Source organism: Myotis yumanensis, unplaced genomic scaffold (assembly GCF_028538775.1).
Source record: "Myotis yumanensis isolate MYYU_CA2020_CCGP unplaced genomic scaffold, mMyoYum1.0.hap1 SCAF_8, whole genome shotgun sequence".
Classification (NCBI taxonomy): Eukaryota; Metazoa; Chordata; class Mammalia; order Chiroptera; family Vespertilionidae; genus Myotis; species Myotis yumanensis.
Window position 1 is genome coordinate 14284117 of NW_027223759.1, and position 18403 is coordinate 14302519.

The 18403-nt window shown below is 35.6% G+C and overlaps 2 protein-coding genes across 9 annotated transcripts in view; one reads left to right on the top strand and one right to left on the bottom strand.

Annotated features, from left to right (window-relative positions):
- Positions 1-18403, top strand: part of CREB1 (cAMP responsive element binding protein 1) — a 58553-nt gene that overhangs the window by 32187 nt on the left and 7963 nt on the right. For 5 of the 6 annotated variants that reach the window (XR_011472386.1, XM_070421973.1, XM_070421971.1 and 2 more), the window contains 4 exons: positions 3614-3714; positions 6245-6387; positions 11270-11452; positions 13325-13475. Coding sequence is in view for 5 of the 6 variants with exons in the window: in XM_070421973.1 (XP_070278074.1) it covers positions 3614-3714; positions 6245-6387; positions 11270-11452; positions 13325-13475 (578 nt within the window). In the remaining variant the exon portion in view is untranslated. Of the gene's footprint in view, positions 1-3613; positions 3715-6244; positions 6388-11269; positions 11453-12457; positions 12521-13324; positions 13476-18403 lie in introns of those variants that run through there. The other variant, XM_070421976.1, reaches the window with a different exon arrangement.
- The window catches only part of METTL21A (methyltransferase 21A, HSPA lysine), a 38714-nt gene that overhangs the window by 3009 nt on the left and 17302 nt on the right, over positions 1-18403 (bottom strand). The window contains exons 4-5 of one of the 3 annotated variants that reach the window (XR_011472387.1): positions 17013-17105; positions 13263-13438 (exon numbers count right to left, since the gene is read on the bottom strand). Coding sequence is in view for 1 of the 3 variants with exons in the window: in XM_070421979.1 (XP_070278080.1) it covers positions 17049-17105 (57 nt within the window). In the remaining 2 variants the exon portion in view is untranslated. Of the gene's footprint in view, positions 1-8708; positions 13439-17012; positions 17106-18403 lie in introns of those variants that run through there. The other 2 variants (XM_070421979.1, XR_011472388.1) reach the window with 2 other exon arrangements.

Consider the following 18403-nt stretch of genomic DNA (forward strand, 5'->3'; position numbering starts at 1 on the left):
AAACTGCTTAAGCCATGAGTGTGAACTATCCCAGGAAAAGTACTTCAGTCTCCAGGGGACTATATATAGTTTGAGAAAGCATCTAATATTATCAGTGCTTTGATTTTCACTGATATTTTATTTTGAAATTTCAAAAAAAACATCAAAATAGGAAGTTTTCCCCTCCATATAAATAGGAGGTATCGGTTTTTAACAAAGTAAAGAGAGTTGAGAAATACAGATCTAAAACTTTACATCTACAAGTAATAGTTTGGCTTTTGAAAATGTATTGACTTATAAGCAGCAAAGGTTAAAGACTTATTTAAGGAGCTCCAGAAGGGGTTTATAAGTGAGGTGATAGAGGGTGAGGCTCAGAGGAAGTGGTCTATCATTGGAATGAAGTAGTCTATGATACTTAAGATTGGGATGTAGCCGAAAACCGGTTTGGCTCAGTGGATAGAGCGTCGGCCTGCGGACTGAAAGGTCCCAGGTTCGATTCCGGTCAAGGGCATGTACTTGGGTTGCGGGCACATCCCCAGTAGGAGATGTGCAGGAGGCAGCTGATCAATGTTTCTCTCTCATCGATGTTTCTAACTCTCTATCTCTCTCCCTTCCTCTCTGTAAAAAATCAATAAAATATATTTAAAAAAAAAAGATTGGGATGTAATTTTTTATGTTATTTTAATAGACTATTAAATATATTAAACTATAATTACTAATTTTCATTTATAAAAAGGATTTTTAAAAATATTTTTATTTATTTTTAGAGAAAGGGGAAGGGAGAGGGAGAGAGAGAGAAACATCTACGTGAGTGCGGAACATCAATTGGCTGCTTCCTGCATGTCCCACAACCTGGGCATGTGTCCTGACTGGGAATTGAACCTTGAGGTTCATGGGACAATGCCCAAACAACTGAGCTACACCAGCCAGGGCACATAAAAAGGACTTTTTGACATGATTTTTATTAGTCTCAGAAATGTGGGTCCACTGTGTGTTTTTGTTTTTGTTGGGTTGCTTTTTTATTTTGGGTAGATAATCCATAGGAATTGGCCTCATAGTTCTAAGTAATTACAATATGGTAAGTTAATTCCTTTTGTTTGAATTGACAAAATCTTTTAGATCAGAGGAAGAGTTGTTTTTTTCCTCCTACTAAGAGCAATAGATCCACTGAGTTTAAAAAAATTAAAGGCTATATACAAAAAGCAACATTAATTTATTTCATTTTGAAACTGTCACATGGGTAGTTTATGTAACATGTTTTGAAGTTGTTTTCAACCTGGAAGAGTGTGCCTAAGTCACTGTATATCCTTAAAAGAAGGGTGTAAGGATGAGAGTCAAACAAGGCAAAAAGAATAATAGAGGACCTAAGATTCTGAGAAATTTTAATGAAGGTAAACACTTTTGATACAAATACTGTCCACTATGAGTTCTGTCTTCTTATTCCTTGAAAATCTTACCTTCTGTTAAGGCCTTTTCACAGCTCCTTATCTGCTCTACTTCTGTGAGAAAGTCTGTGCAGACTACACTGAGTGGCTAGTTACAGCAGCTACAGATTAGTGAGAAATTGTTCTAGGTGCTCCTTTGGCAGTAACTGTAGTGTTACTACTCTGCAGAGAATCACAGAGTAAATTCAGCTTTGCTCATCTTTTTATCTGTCATTTCTGGATTCCTTAAATGTTCCTGTCATATTTTTGGTCTTAAAGACTATTCTTATATTTTAAAGTGAGTGCATATCACATAGCCCTGTCAAAATGAGTGTCTGCACTCTAACTCTTAGGCTCAGACCATGTACATCAAGCATGTCAAATTTGTGGCCCACAATGAATATTTTTGCAGCCTAGCCAATATAATGGTATTTAAAAAACGTTTTAATATAAATTTCATAACTTAATTTTTCAGTATCCTGTTATACATAATTATTAGTAATGAACTACAACGTTCGCTAATGACTGATTACTATAATCGTGTTGCATTCATTTCCCTTACACACCTTACGCGCAGGTGCATCATTTCTCTCCACTAATACTAGCAGCGTATATTTTAGCAGCCAATTGCCACGTCATTAGTCTTGGACTGACTTGCTTGGTGTGCGCAACAGGAAATATTTTGCTTCCAGAGAACAAGAAAAATAGGTTTATTTGCATTATGCTTATTAATTTGTGTAGTTATTCAGTGGTAAATTAATGTTCAAGAAAAAATATTAACTTTTATTAAAATGTTCTATTATTTTATGTTAACAATGACTCATTTATTTCAGCCCTTTGTATTCAGCATGTCTCTATCGAAATAGACCTATATTTCTATGAAAATTGAAGCTTTTGTTTTTTTGCGGCCCATATAAACTTAAACCTTGTTTATTTGGCCCGTGTTAGCCTTTGACTTTGACATGCTTGATGTACATAGTACCTTTGGGATTTCTCTGGTTCCTCTGAATATGTTTTTTCTTATTGTTATTGCCATACATTTTGACCGGGAGCTAACCCACATAGACCCTTTTGCTCTGTTTAAATCTACATCTCACTCTGACAGCATCGTGCACACCTAGTTCAGGAGAGAGTAGGAGGCTCCTGTTGGAGCAGACCAGGGAAACTTGGCAGTATAAATCTGACAGAAAGCTTGCCTAGGTGAATGAACTTCTAGTCTGAAAATGGTCTAAAAACACGTCTGGGTTGCTGCTTCTGAAAAAACTGGTTTGAGATTGGAACCAATAGGATTTTGGTGCCCGTAAGGATGTCTAAAACTAAGATGCCAAGTACTGACAGTGACTCCACTACTTCCTAGCTTTGTGGCTCGGGTGAGTTACTTAACTTCTTTGTGCCTTAGTTTTTCTGTCTATAAAATATATAAAATAATCACACTTACCCAGCACCTAATGTTACTATTATAGTGAGTATTAAATAACATAATATATATATTTAGCAGAGCACTTGGCATATAGTAAGAAATACTAGTTGCTCCTTTTATTATTATCTCATGTAAAATCTTTATTCAACTTCATTACTTTTCAGTTCAGGGATACTTTCCAGAAATGCACAGGTCTTTGAGTTCGCTTAATAAAAATTGTAGATTACCAATTTTGAACCATATCTATATGTAACAGAGCTTTTTCCTAACTTACTAGAAACCACCATCTGGAATGTGTTGGGGTATCACCAATCTTATTTGTACCCTTGTAAATATATTTATAAGTGTTTTCACAGTAGTTAAGGAAACTATTTGTATAGTCACTGTATAGATTTATATGACCAAACATTTAGTCATTTTTTTCTTACCTTCATGTCAGACACTTTATTTTACTTGGTAAACTTTTTCTAACAACTGTAAGAAAACAACTGACAGGGACTATTGATGCATTCAGGATTGATTACAAGAAGTCCTGAAAGAGATTAAGCTGAATTTGGATATCACAGAAGTGTGGTTTTGACAAATTTTTTAGGTCCTCTGACTTCTATAGAATAAGTAAATGGGAGGGGAAAGTGATCCGTGTAGGTCTCTCATAAAAAGGGATTTTGTTAATCTACTGAAGCATGTATATGGTTTATGTATGTCCTTTTGTATTTGACTTTTTCTTAAAATTCATAAATATTTTATGGGAATGAAATTTGATTATCAAGATAAAGTTCTTTATTTTCAGATTTCAACTATTGCAGAAAGTGAAGATTCACAGGAGTCAGTGGATAGTGTAACTGATTCCCAAAAACGAAGAGAGATTCTTTCAAGGAGGCCTTCCTACAGGTATGGCATTTAATAGTCAAAAGAAGTTAAAATCAGAGATGTCGGGAAAACAATTAGCTGCTCAGCTCAGGACCCAGTAGCTTACTTTTCTTCATCTTTAGTAAAATAACTTGGAAGCTTATCATGCAGAGTGAGAGCACTTCTTACTCTGAACAGTGCTGGATAAACACTGATATTTTTTTTTGCTGCTTCTGTTTTTGTAGATTATGCTGGCTACTGCTTTTCTGTTTAAAGGTTTGAAATACACTTAATAAGGTTATAGTATTTTCTAGTTACATGCCAGTTCTGACACTGTACTATTCATCTACTTAGCAACACATTTGCCAACCATTTTCTTGTGCAATGGTACTTGGCAGATAACTGTTAATAGTTGTTTCAGGGTGATGCTTTGCTGATACCCCCTAATTTTAGGGGCACCTTATTGTAGTTTTAATATTCAGCTAGAGAAGATGCCTGGTCCATGCTTTGCCTCCAAAGATGAACCACACCATTTTTTTTATATTTAGATATTGGCTTCATATTCAATATCTCCAGGAAAATTAATTCTGCAAATCTTCATAAGCTTACTTTAGAGTTTAATAAAGTTCAACCCTGGTTGAACTGGTTTGACTCTTCAGTGGCTAGAGCGTCAGCATTTATAGAATTTCCAGAGGGGAAATTTGGAGAAAGGAAATCATTTAAAGAGAATAGAATATTTTATACAATACTAGTAAAGGTAATTACACAGATAAATATAAAAGCCAGGATTATTATAGGTTTGCCTTGTAATTTCTCTTTTTTTCCTATATAATTTGAAAGACAAAAATACATACAACAATAATTATAAATCTGTCAATGAGCATACTTTGAAGATGTGACAGAAAAAACATAAAAGGGCAGAGTTTGGGTAGACTGTTAAAACTGACTAATGCAGACTTGGAAATTTAAGATGTCAAAAATTACTTGGGTTAAGGTTTTTTCATCTCTTCTGTCATTGTGTTATTAATTTGAAATATGAGAAAATTCATGTTTTTGTTTATATTCCATTTTTAGAATTTTCCCCATCCTTGTTGATATTATTTTCTTTCGTTTTGAATATTAACATTAGCATGATTCTGAAAGTTAGAATTGTACCAAAAATATATACATATACTCAGAAGTGTCCCTGCTCACTCATTTCTTCTACACTTTTTTACTTTTTTCCCAACCGTCTTCAGTAGATACTAATTTCATCAAACTGTTTACCCTCTCTCTCTTTTTCTTTTTTTCTTGAACAGACAAGGAGATACATGTATATTTTCCTATTTTATTTTCATATACTAAAGGTACCATGTGTATCCATTATTGGGATGAACCATGTTTATTCAACCATTCTCCTATGTGTGGGCATATAGACTGTTTCCAGTATATGCTGTTACAAACAGTACTACCATGAATACCCTTAATATTTTCATGCTGTTGGAAGTATATCTCAAGGGTAAATTCCTAGGAGAATGCTATGTAAACATAGTTTTGTTAGATGTTACCGAATTCCTTCCATAATAGTTATTCTGATTTTATACTCCCAACATTAGTGTATGAGTGTCTGTTTTCTCACAGCTTTTTTTTTTTTTTTTATTGATTTTTTACAGAGAGGAAGGGAGAGGGATAGAGAGTTAGAAACATCGATGAGAGAGAAACATTGACCAGCTGCCTCCTGCACATCTCCTACTGGGGATGTGCCCGCAACCAATGTACATGCCCTTGACCAGAATCGAACCCGGGACCTTTCAGTCCGCAGGCTGACGCTCTATCCACTGAGCCAAACCGGTTTCGGCATTTCTCACAGCTTTGATCTTTTTTCCCCCCCATCAATGTTTAAGAGTTCTTTATATATCAGGGCTATTGGCCCTTTTGTATGTAATATATGTAAACATTTTCTCCTAGTATTGATGATATCTCTTGACTTAATTTTTTATATTCTTTGCCACACAAAATGATTTTTTAATTAATTTCATTAATTATTTTTATTAATCTCTTCTTTACTTGCAACTGGATTTTTTAATCACAGTGTTTACATTCAGGTTTAAGAAAAATTCATCTGGCCCTAGCTGGTTTGGTTCAGTGAATAGAGCGTCGGCCTGCAGACTGAATGGTCCATTACAGTTAAGGGCACATGCCCAGGTTGCGGGCTCAATCCCCAGTGTAGGGCGTGCAGGAGGCAGCCGATCCATGATTCTCTCTCATCATGATTCTCTCTCATCATTGATGTTTCTATCTCTCCCTTCCTCTCTGAAATAAATATATATATATATATATATATATATATATATATATATATATATATATATATAAAAGAAAAATTCATCTGTATTTATCTGGTCCTGGTATGGTTTCATTTTGACATATAAATCCCTGATCCTTTTTCAGTTTATTCTTATAAATTTTTATATTTTAAACTTTAGTCCTATGTACTAGCAGCTTCTTCCCAGTTTTCTGATCTTTTCCTATTATTGTTTTTAGCTAATAAATGTCACTTTTATTTTAATTAATATAATTCTTCTTTTTCTAGGAAAATTTTGAATGACTTATCTTCTGATGCACCAGGAGTGCCAAGAATTGAAGAAGAGAAGTCTGAAGAGGAGACTTCAGCACCCGCCATCACCACTGTAACGGTGCCAACGCCGATTTACCAAACTAGCAGTGGACAGTATAGTGAGTAACAGATATTTCTGTTTTGGAAAGTGAGACGAAAAACTAATGTCTGCGTTCTCCTTTAAGGAATTATAAAAATGCCAACTCTTTTCTCAGTCTTGCTGTCATTATTATATTTCCTTCACTGTTCAATATGCAAAGTTCTGTAACGGCAGTATTTTCTTTTCTTCAGGGTTTTAATTTGGATTGCTCAAGTATGTAAGCCCTTTAGATGGCCCTATGTTTTATGCCGATGCATGGAGAGTCTTAGAAGTTTTTTGAACCACTACTTCAGGTTTTTAATTTTTTAAAAAAATATATTTTTATTGATTTCAGAGAGAAAGAAAGAGGGAGAGATAGAAACATCAATGATGAGAGAGATTCACTGATCAACTGCCTCCTGCATTTCCCCTACAGGGGATCAAGCCCACAACCTAGGCTTGTTCCCTGAATGGAATCGAACCAAACTGTGACCTCCTGGTTCATAGGTTGGCGCTCAACCACTGAGCCACCGCAGCGGGGCTATTATTCCTTTTAATATGAAAGGTAGTGTTGTGAATTATAATAATGAAAGCATTAGGACTGCTGAATTACATCCTTTTTGGCTTATAGAAAGCAAAGATGTCTTTTGCAAAATTCAAAGTTTCCATTTCCGTTATAATACCTATCTTTCACCTAAATCTGTTATAAAGTACTTTTGAGTTCTGCTTTTGTTTGATCAAAGGCATTTGTGTGAGTGGTACTTTTTGTTCTCTTTTCCTAATACCTTTTTGTCTCCCAAAGTGCCTCATATTCATGATAGTTTCCTTTTGATTTGTTCATTAACTTCAGTACTGCCCATTGTTTTCTCCCATCCCTTCCTTAATTATAAAGTAAGTGTACACCTTGAAACTCCTTTCCTTCATTAGTTTTCTAATGCCCTGGGGAAGCCTGTGTCAGGAATATGTATAAAAGTTTGACTCCCAAGTTAATAGTTTTCCAGTTATAACTCAAACTTGGTTTGCATTTCAGCTGGATTAACAACAAATTTGCAAGTAGCAGACTTTTTAGCTCTCTCAAAGCTGAAACTTTTCATAGTAAGTAGAAGGAAGGCATTTTTTACTAAGCTTCTTGTCCACTCTGTAAATTTAATAGAGTTCAGTTATCTTTTTCCTCCTTAAGTTCTTTGTTGGCAGAGATCAACAGGTACTAAGTATATGTACATGTGTATTTTTTAACCTTATAACCAGATAATTTGTGTTATTGAAGATGTGCATTCTAAGACATAGATACATGACCTTTATTTTCCTCCTGCTTGAGCACGCCTGGGGGAGATAGCATGCTCCTGTTAGTGACAGTGATGCACTAGTGGAGTGTCCGACTTGAACTAGGAAGCATGCTCTTTAGGAAAGACGCAGATCAGAATCTCAAATAGGAAAGCAAAGTTCAGAAAAGTCCGTGTTTGATTTGGCAAACTGCTCTCCTCCAGCAACTGAGGAGAGTACTAGTTTTAAAAGGTTAATAATTTGAGATTTTTAAATCTTAATCATTATCTTTCTCTCTTATTCTGAGTGTATACACATGGCCTTGATGGAACTGATTTAACGTTATGTTCTTGATTGTCATTAAGAACCAATATAATGCCTCCTTATACATACACAACATTTATATATTTCTTATACAGTGGGGCCTTGACTTACGAGTTTAATTCGTTCCGAGACCGAGCTTGTTAAGGAGCTCATTAAGGAGCTTGTTAACTCAAATTACTCTATCAACTCAATGCAAAAAATCGGCCGAGAGACAGCTGGTATCTCAAAAAACTCGTTAGTCGGGACACTCGTAAGTCAAGGCCCCACTGTATAACAAATTCATGGTTGTGAAAATTCAAGTGGTATAGGTTCATCCTATATAATAAAGAGATAATATGCAAATTAACCTTCACGCCTTCACAAGATGGCTGCCTATGACCAGGCCGGCAGGGAGCAGGCTGCGTGGGGCAACCAGGTTGGCAAGCGGGGGCAGTTGGGGATGACCAGGCCAGCGGGGGGAGGGCAGTTAGGGGTGACCAGGCTGGTGGAGGGGGGGGGGAGGAGCGACCAGGCCGGCAGTGGGGGATAGTTAGGGGCGACCAGGCAGGCAAGGTGATTAGAAGCCAGCGGTCCAGGATTGTGAGAGGGATGTCCGACTGCCAGTTTAGGCCTGATCCTGCAGTCAGACATACCCCAAGGGGTCCCGGATTGGAGAGGGTGCAGGCTGGGCTGAGGGGACACACACTCCCCCCCACACACACACACACGAATTTCGTGCACCAGGCCTCTAGTAGTATTAATAAAAAGTAAAATTCTTTTTCATCCCTTCCCAGTAGTAAGAATTTGGTATATATTCTTTCATTCTTTTTCCTTCTATTTATACAGACACATGTTATCATGTATTTTTATACAAGTGAGACCTACATTATTTATATAGACAATATATACATAGGGTTTGTGTATTATGTCTTTAACAGCTATATCATTTTTTATTGTATAAGTAGAACATTTAGTTAAACAGTCTCCCACACATCATACTGATGAACATACAGAACATCTCTATTGTTTCGAATAATGCTACATGAACATTCTTATATATGTAGTAATGTCTCGGTAAAGTAGCATCCAAAGAGTAGACTTATTGAATCAAAGCATATCCTTCCCAGTTGCCCTTTTCAGTGGCTGCACCAATTTTTGTTCCTTCCATAAATTGGTTATGGTTTTTATTAATACGGTTACTAATTTTATTCATACTTGATTCACTGTCTCTGTTTATAAAGTCTTGTTTGAAAGATTCTATTTTTAGTTAGAAAACATGTGTCTATCATTTTGAACTTGAATTTTTTGTTTCATTGAGCAAAACTATAACCCATAATGTTTTCCTGTTTATTTTGGCTACTGAGAATCTCAGCTAAGTTTATGTTTAATTACATTCTTTCTATCTAGATTTTCTGCTAAGGTTATTACATACACCTAGAGACACATCAGTCTTAAATTCTATCTTTTTCTTCTTGTTTTAATGAACTTAGTTTTATTGATAGCTATCTAAAATCCTTTTGGAATAATCAAGAAATAATTATTATATAATAAATATTGAAAAAAACCATGTTTGGTAGAATCAAGACTTCAGTTTTCAGAGTACTTTCATATACATTATCTCATTTGATTTTTACAACAATTGTACCTTAGTGGCTAGAACCAGATATTTTTATTTTTACAGAAGAGATAACAGATTCAAGTAACAGTTTAGTGATGGAAGTTGGACTAGACCCCAGATCTCCTGATGTCTAGTTTTCTACTTCTTTCTCCCACCTTGAGTTCATTGGTAGGTAGCCATGAAAGCTGTATGTGTTAAATACAATAGAATCTGCTTATTAACTCTACATGAAAAATTGTGGTTTGATTCTCTTAACCTTCTGATTCTTTCAAGTTATCTTACAGTATTAATCTCAGAATAGTTCTTACATATCCCTTTTTTTTATCATTGTCAAAAATAAGTAAAACTTATAGGATTAGCTAAAGTGAATGGACTGTATTTGCCAGTATCTTAATTTCTACAGGTATCATTTGTAAACTAGATGAAAGCCATTAATTATAATTATTTCTTGATTGAACAGTAAATAATCAATTTCCATATTCAGGTGACTCAGTATATTAGTTACTAGAGCTAGCTGACAGTTAATCCCAAGTTAATTCGTTTCTAACACACAAAAAGTAACGTGCTTAAGTCAGACATGTTGACTTATTTAGTTAAAAATTTGTTATGCAATTTTATATGTAATATTGTAACTTTTAGTCACTTTTTGGAAAACTTGAACTCAAACAAGGAGAGTGTCTAGGAAAGGATCCAACTATCTATCTCAATGCTGGCATCTAAAGGATTGCTTCTTCCAAATAAGATAATGATCTATTTCTTTTTATTAACTTTATCTGTGCACTCTATTATAAAGGTGAATTCATCTATAATAATAAAAGTGTAATATGCTACTTAGACCGGACGAAGCCGCTGAGGCAGAGATGGCCGTGGCCATGGCAGCAGGGGTCGAGCCCCTTGCACGAATTTCGTGCATCAGGCCTCAAGTTTTTTTTTATAAAGTGAAATATCTAGTAGCATGAGCCAAAGGTGATTACTTTGTAACAGATGAATGATGTGTGGTTAATTAGTAAATAATAAAAAAAAATTCTATATGAGAATGTTGGGGTAAGTAACTTAGAAATAGCAGTCAAGTTTTTTTTTTCTCTAGATGATGATCTTAAGCTCTGATTTTAAAATCCATGAGAGACTCTGTGATCATTAAGTTCCATGGGACATTATGTTGTTTCATTGAGTGGAATTTTGTTATGGTTGTGCATTGCTAGCAAGTTAGAAAAAAGAATGTACTACTGAACTACTTTATTAATTACACATTAAGACAACCATTTACTGGGTGCCTATTACATGCCCATTATTGTACTAAAAATATGAAAGTAGAAAAGAAACCATATTTCCTACCCTCAAGAAATTTAGTGAGACAGTAAATACTACACAGTTAGAATATTAGGTAGTTAGTGCTAGAATAAAGGAAGTATGGATCACAAAATGGTACCTCCTCTAAACCAAGTAACTTCAAAAGGAATTTAATATTTTCTCATTTAACTACTTTTTAAAAAATTAACAAACGTTATTATAAATTATAATGTGGTTCAGAGAGTGCATTTATATTATAGAAATTGATGGTTGGTTTCCTAAGCAGAAAAGTACTTCAGTGTACCAAATCCTTCTTGCCAGTGTTATTTGCTGTTATAATTTTTTCGAGTTTATGTCTCACAAGTTATTCAACTTTGAATTTAGTGTGTTGTAAAAGTCCTATATGGTATTAATTAAACTTGTAACAATAAAATTCATTGGATTTTAGTTGCCATTACCCAGGGAGGAGCAATACAACTGGCTAACAATGGTACCGATGGGGTACAGGGCCTGCAAACATTAACCATGACCAATGCAGCCGCCACTCAGCCGGGTACTACTATTCTGCAGTATGCACAGACCACTGATGGACAGCAGATCTTAGTGCCCAGCAACCAAGTTGTTGTTCAAGGTAAGTGAATTCAGATTTCACAGGTATGGTGCATTCTTTGAAAGGTTGAAATTTTAAAACTCAGAAAAAGTAAGTATGATACTGTAAAATACTGTTGAAATGTAAATTTTTCTTCATTATAAATAAATTTTCCACTAACTCTTCCATTATTCTAATTAGACCACAATGTCATGGCATAAAAACAACTATTTTCAGTTTTAAAAATACAACTTCTATTTCTGACACCTCTAGAATTTGGGGATAGGAGAAACGGGGTATTAGGTTAAATGGAAAGACAATGAAATTGTGAGTTAGGAAAGCTAGATTCTAGCTTAGATTCTGCATAGATTTGCTATGTGACCTTGAATAAGACTCAGCTTCTCTGGGCCTCACTTTTTTTCATGTGTCAAATGAGAGAGTTGTACTGATAAGAAACTGGAGATTCAAATTTTTGTTTCTCTGCTGTTTTATTCAAAAGAAATTTACATTCTCATTTCTAAGATCATCCTTTTTATATTTCTAATGAAAAGCACTGTATTCTGAAAAAGCTTATACCAGTATGTAACTCCGCTGGTCTATGTAGAAAAGTAGTAGTTAAATCCTTGATGAATTATAGAAATAGCTTTTTTTCTGTTTAATTTAATTTTGTTTTGTTTTTTTCCAATTTGTTTCAGGAATCTTTATGGATAAGAGTTGATCATTTTTCTTTTAAACTATTTGAATATTTTAATATATGGTTTATACCAGATTGGAAATTTGCATATTGAGGAAATAAAAAATGTTTCTAAAAATGTTTTTATTAATAATATGTTTTGCCTCTGTTAGGTAATGACAGTTGTGCCCCATCCCCTCATCATGGAAGACAATTTTTGAATAATTCTAAAACATCAACTAGAGAGAGTCATAATTTACTTAAAGGGCCCTAATGTATTTACAGAATATATTCTGTTACTAAAAAATAATATTTGAAGAAGATAATACTTTGCTTGTTAATGGGAGTAAAACACCTTTTCACTTTACATGCAGGTACTCAAAAATTGTAAAGCAGGATGTCAGTGAATTTGAATTCTGAACGTCAGTTTGAAGATGGTAACATGTTTAGTATATAAATCTTTTCCACTCAAACTACACATTTTAATTGATATTAACAAATATTTATAATTTTATAAAGATCTTCAAATTCTCTCAGATAATGTTAGGTTCCTTATTCTTAGGAGGGCATATTATTAAGCTGTTTTTAGAAGCAGTTTGACCAGTAGTGATTGTATTTCTTTTCACAAGTAATAGATCATTTAGTTAGAAGAATAACTAATACATTAAACAATGTTTACAGATGATATAATTGTCATCATTTGGTATACTTTTTCATACTTAGTTTTGTGTCAATTAGAAATTTATAATAGTTGACCATAATGCTTTATTTTTTCTTCTATTTTGCTATTTGATGAAAAATCATGGTCGTTTTTATGTCGTGGCAAGAGTCTACTTGAAATTTTTTAATATGAATTTACCAATATCAAAGGAAGACATTGAGGACTTTATCTAGGAAGATGAACCAAGCTGTGCCCTGCTTACCTTTTAGACTTAAGGTTGGTAAGCATGTTAACAACAGAATAGAACTGCATTCCAATGAAATATAAATTAAAAACCCAGCAGACGTAGGTTAAGACCTCTTTCCCCCAGGGTCTATACTAATAAATACATTAATTTGGGAATTATTTCTCAGTAATTCTCAGTAATGCTGATTCTTTAACCATTTTAGTCAGAATCATCTGTTCCTTTTTTCCCCCCTTTTAATCCAAAATGTATGTTTAGATTGATGATTGCATACCTAGTTTTACCAGGCCACAGTGCTTCAGTGTCTTACATCATATTCACCGGTTTTCTTTCCAGCGGCCTCCGGAGATGTACAAACATACCAGATTCGCACAGCACCCACTAGCACCATCGCCCCTGGAGTTGTTATGGCATCCTCTCCAGCGCTTCCTACACAGCCTGCTGAAGAAGCTGCACGAAAGAGAGAGGTTCGTCTAATGAAAAACAGGTACATATGTTGTATTTTACTGAGATTGTTGTAAGTCCGCTATGTCTTCACATTCTTCTAGATGTGTGTCTTTTATATCTGCTGACAATAGGATATTTGTGCTGAATTTTTTTCTGGTGGAATTGATGGATCTTGCTAAAACTTCTTTATTTAATAAACTGCACTTACAAAATGGCTAACAGTATTATGGATTAATCTTTGATCATAAAATAGTTTTCTTTCATGCAGTTTCCCCATGAAAGGTGTAGTGCACAATTTGCTATATATTCATTATGCTTTAACCAACTGGCTAGTTTATTTAAAAATTGTTTGTTTTTGCCCTAGCTGGTTTGCCTCAGTGGTTTGCCTGAAGCGTCCCGGGTTCAATTCCGGTCAAGGGCACATGCTTGGGTTATGGCTCGACCCCCAATAGGGGGTGTGCAGGAGGCAACTGATCAATGATTCTCTCTCATCATTGATGTTTCTAGCTCTCCTTTCCCCTCCCTTCCTCTCTAAAATGAATAAAAATATATTTTTTTAAAAATTTGTTTATTTTCATGAGCAGTATATTTCAAGATCAAGAGTTTCATGTATGTTATTAAAATTAAATGTTAAATTCATTTGTAATATAGTAAATGTATGATGGCTAATCTATGTCTTAATGACTATTACCTTTACTCAAAATAGTAATAGTTTAATACTGAAATATTCTTTGAGAATAGATTGTCTAAGAATACCTTGTAATTGACAAAATCTTAAAATAGAATTAGTCATCAACAATAAAAATGCTACCTATCATAAAGTAAATTCATAGCTGTAAATGACTTTGTCATTAAAAAACAAAATACTTTTATTTGCTTATATGTACCTTAGGACTTTAATATTAATAAAATGAAAATGAGGTATATAAGGATATAAGAAGTTATAAATTGGTGAAAATATGCCTCTGCTCTTCACCCCAAGAATCATCAACACTGTGAATAAATTGAAAGAAACACAGAGATTGAACATCAAAGATCTGGATTCAAGTCCTGTATCTATCCCTTTTACTGTGATTTTGGAAGAATGTATTAACCTTTTAAACCTCAGTTTTCTGTTATAAAACAGGAACCCACAGCCCACCCAGGGTTGCATATTCCAGAATCTAACATAAATGGAATCACATAGTATGTAGCCTTTTGGATCTGGCTTTTTTCACTTAGCAAAATACATTTAAGATCCATGAACTGTGTTGCATGAATCAATAATTGGTTTTTTCTCTGATATTTCATTGTATGTATGTACTGTGGTTTACCCTGAAGTTCATATTAGTTGTTTCCAGCTTTGAGGATTATGAATGAAGTTACTATAAATACTTACATACACGTTTTATATGAACTTTCAACTCACTTGAGTACATATCTAGGAGTGGTCTGGCTGAGTGGAATAGTAAGTATATATTTAACTTCATAAGAAAACAGCCGAACTGTTTTCCAGAATAGCTGTACCATTTTGCATTCCCACCAACAATGTATGAGATCCAATTGCTCTATATCAAGTGTGAAATTGTTTTGTTTTTTTAAAAAATATATTTTATTGATTTTTTTACAGAGAGGAAGGGAAAGGGATAGAGAGTTAGAAACATCAATGAGAGAGAAACATTGATCAGCTGCCTCCTGCACACCTCCCACTGGGGATGTGCCCACAACCAAGGTACATGCTCTTGACTAGAATCGAACCTGGGACCTTTCAGTCCGTAGGCCAATGCTCTATCCACTGAGCCAAACTGGTCAGGGCAAGTGTGAAATTGTTTTACATTTAGGCCTATGATCCCTTTTGAGTTAACTTTTGTATGAGGTGTGAGGTGTATCAAGTTTCATTTTCTGTATGTGGACACCCATTTATCCAGCACCATTTGTTACAGACTATCCTTTCTCTATTGTCACTGCACTTTTGCCAAAAATTAACTGACTGTATTTGTGTGAGTCTATTTCTGGACTATCTAGCTTTTTTCATTGGTTTGTGTCTCCCCTTTCATTAATATCATGCTGTCTGGATTACTATTAGTAAGTTTTGAATTTGATAATGTGAGTCCTCCAACTTGGTTCTTTTATAGAATTTTTTTTTTACTTTTAATTTCTTTATTGATTAAGGTATTACATATGTGTCCTTATCCCCCCATTACCACCCCCCACTCATGCCCTCACCCCCCTGTTGTCTGTGTCCATTGGTTAGGCCTATATGCATGCATACAAGTCCTTTGGTTGATCTCTCCCCCTTACCCTTACCCTCCCCTACCTTCCCTCTGAGGTTTGACATTCTGATTGATGATTCTCTGTCTCTGGATCTGTTTTTGTTCATCAGTTTATGTGTTCATTATATTCTGTAAATGAGTGAGATCATGTGATATTTATCTTTATCTGACTGGCTTATTTCACTTAGCATAATGCTCTCCAGTTCCATCCATGCTGTTGCAAATGGTAAGAACTTCTTTTTTACCGCAGCATAGTATTCCATTGTGTAGATGTACCATAGTTTTTTAATCCACTCATCTGCTGATGGGCACTTAGGCTGTTTCCAAATCTTAGCTATGGTCAATTGTGCTGTTATGAACATAGGGGTACATATATCCTTTCTTATAGAATTGTTTTAGCCATTCTAGTTCCTTTGCATTTTCATATAAATTTTAGAATCAGTTTGTTGATGTCTATGAGAAAGTTTGCTGAGATTTTTATTAGGATTATGTTGAGTGTATAGGTCAAATTGAGGAGCATCTTAACAATAATGATTCTTTCATTCTATGAACACAATATATACTCCATTATCCAGCATACAGGACTTTGTTCCTTTCTGGAGATTCCAGGAGAGAGTGTCTCCTTGCCCTTCCAGCTTCTAGTGGCTACCTAACATTCCTTGGCTCATGGCTCCTTCTCTGTCTTCAAAGTCATCAGTGTAGCATCTTGCTGTGTCTTCCTTTTATAGTCATACTAGAGGCCCGGTGCACGAAATTTGTGCAGGCGGGGTGGGGGGGAAGGTTGTCCCTCAACCCAGCCTGCACCCTCTCCAATCTGGGACCTCTCGAGGGATGTCCGACTGCCCGTTTAGGCCCAAACCCAGAGGGATCAGGCCTAAACGGGTAGTCAGACATCCCTCTCACAATCCAGGACTGCTGGCTCCCAACCACTCACCTGCCTGCCTGACTGATTGCCCCTAAACGCTTCTGCCTGCCTGCCTGATCACCCCCTAACCACTCCCCTGCCAGCCTGATCGACCTCTAACTGCTCCCCTGCCGGCCCAATTGCTCCTAACTGCTCCCCTGCAGGCTGGTCACCCCCAGCTGTCCTCCCCTGCAGGCCTGGTCCCTCCCAATTGCCCTCCCCCGAAGGCCTGGTCCCCCCCCAGCTGTCCTCCCTTGCAGGCCTGGTTCCCCAACTACCTCTCCCCTGCTGGCCTGATTGCCCACAACTGCCCCCCACTTGCAGGCCTGGTCCCTCCCATCTGCCCTCCCCTGCTGCCATCTTGTGTCCACATGGGGGTGGCCATCTTGTGTGTTGGAGTGGTGGTCAATTTGCATATTACCTTGTTATTATATAGGATCTTCTGCCTCTCCCACTTTTAGAGACTCTTCTGATTACATTGGCTCCAGTCAGATAATAATCCAGGATAATTTTCCTATTTTAAGATCAGCTGATTAACAACCTTAATTCTGTGCAACCATAATTCCCCTTTACCATGTCAGATAACATATTCACAGGCTAGTGACTTAATAGCTTGCTAAAAAATATTTATTACTTTTAATCTGTTAGATTTTTTAAAAAATTTATTTTTAATTGTGGTAAGAAAATATAAAATTTGCCATCTTAACCATTTTTAAGTATACAGGCTCAATAGTGTTAAGTATATGCACATTATTGTGCAACAGACTTCCAGAACTTTTTCATCTTGCAAAACTTATACTTCATAATAAACAACTTCCCTCATTTCGCCCTCCTTCTCTAGTCCTTGGCAGTCCCCATTCTCCTTTCTGTTTTTATGAGTTTGACTACTTTAGATACTTCATAGAAGTGCAGTCATAAAGTATTTGTCTGTGACTGCTTATTTTACTTAGCATAATGTCCTCAGGATTCATCATGTTGTAGTGTGTGACAGGATTTCCTTCATTTCTAAAGCTGAATAATATTCCGTTGTTTATATATACACATTTTAAAAATGTGTTCATCTGTGAATCGATATTTGGGTTGCTTTCCTTCTATCTCTTTTTTTTTTTTTAAATATATTTTATTGATTCTTTCACAGAGAGGAAGGGAGAGGGATAGAGAGTTAGAAACATCGATGAGAGAGAAACATCGACCAGCTGCCTCCTGCACACCTCCTACTAGGGATGTGCCCGCAACCAAGGTACATGCCCTTGACCGGAATCGAACCTGGGACCTTTCAGTCCGCAGGCCAATGCTCCATCCACTGAGCCAAACCGGTTTGGCTCCTTCTATCTCTTGGCTATGGTGAATAATGCTGTTAGGAACATGGGTGTGCAAATATCTCTTCAGTATTCTCTAAATTCTTTTGGACATATTCCCCAAAGTGGGATTGCTGAGCCATATGATAATTCTATTTTTAATTTTTTGAGGATTTGCCATAGTGTTTTCTATACTGGCTGCATTATTTTACCTTCTTACCAACAGTACACAAGTTTTCAAATTTCTTCACATCCCCATCAAATCTTGTTATTTGCTTTTGGGTTTTTTGTTTTTTATAGTAGTCCTAATGGCTGTGAAGGGTATTCCTCATCGTCGTTTTGATTTGCATTTCTCTGATGATTAGATTGATATTGAGCATTTTTTATATGCTTTTGCTGGCCATTTGTTTATCTTTGGATAAATGTTTATTCAAGTCCTTTGCCCATTTTTTAATCGGGTTATTTTGTTGTTGAGTTGTGGGTGTCCTTTGTATTTTCTGAATATTAACTCCTT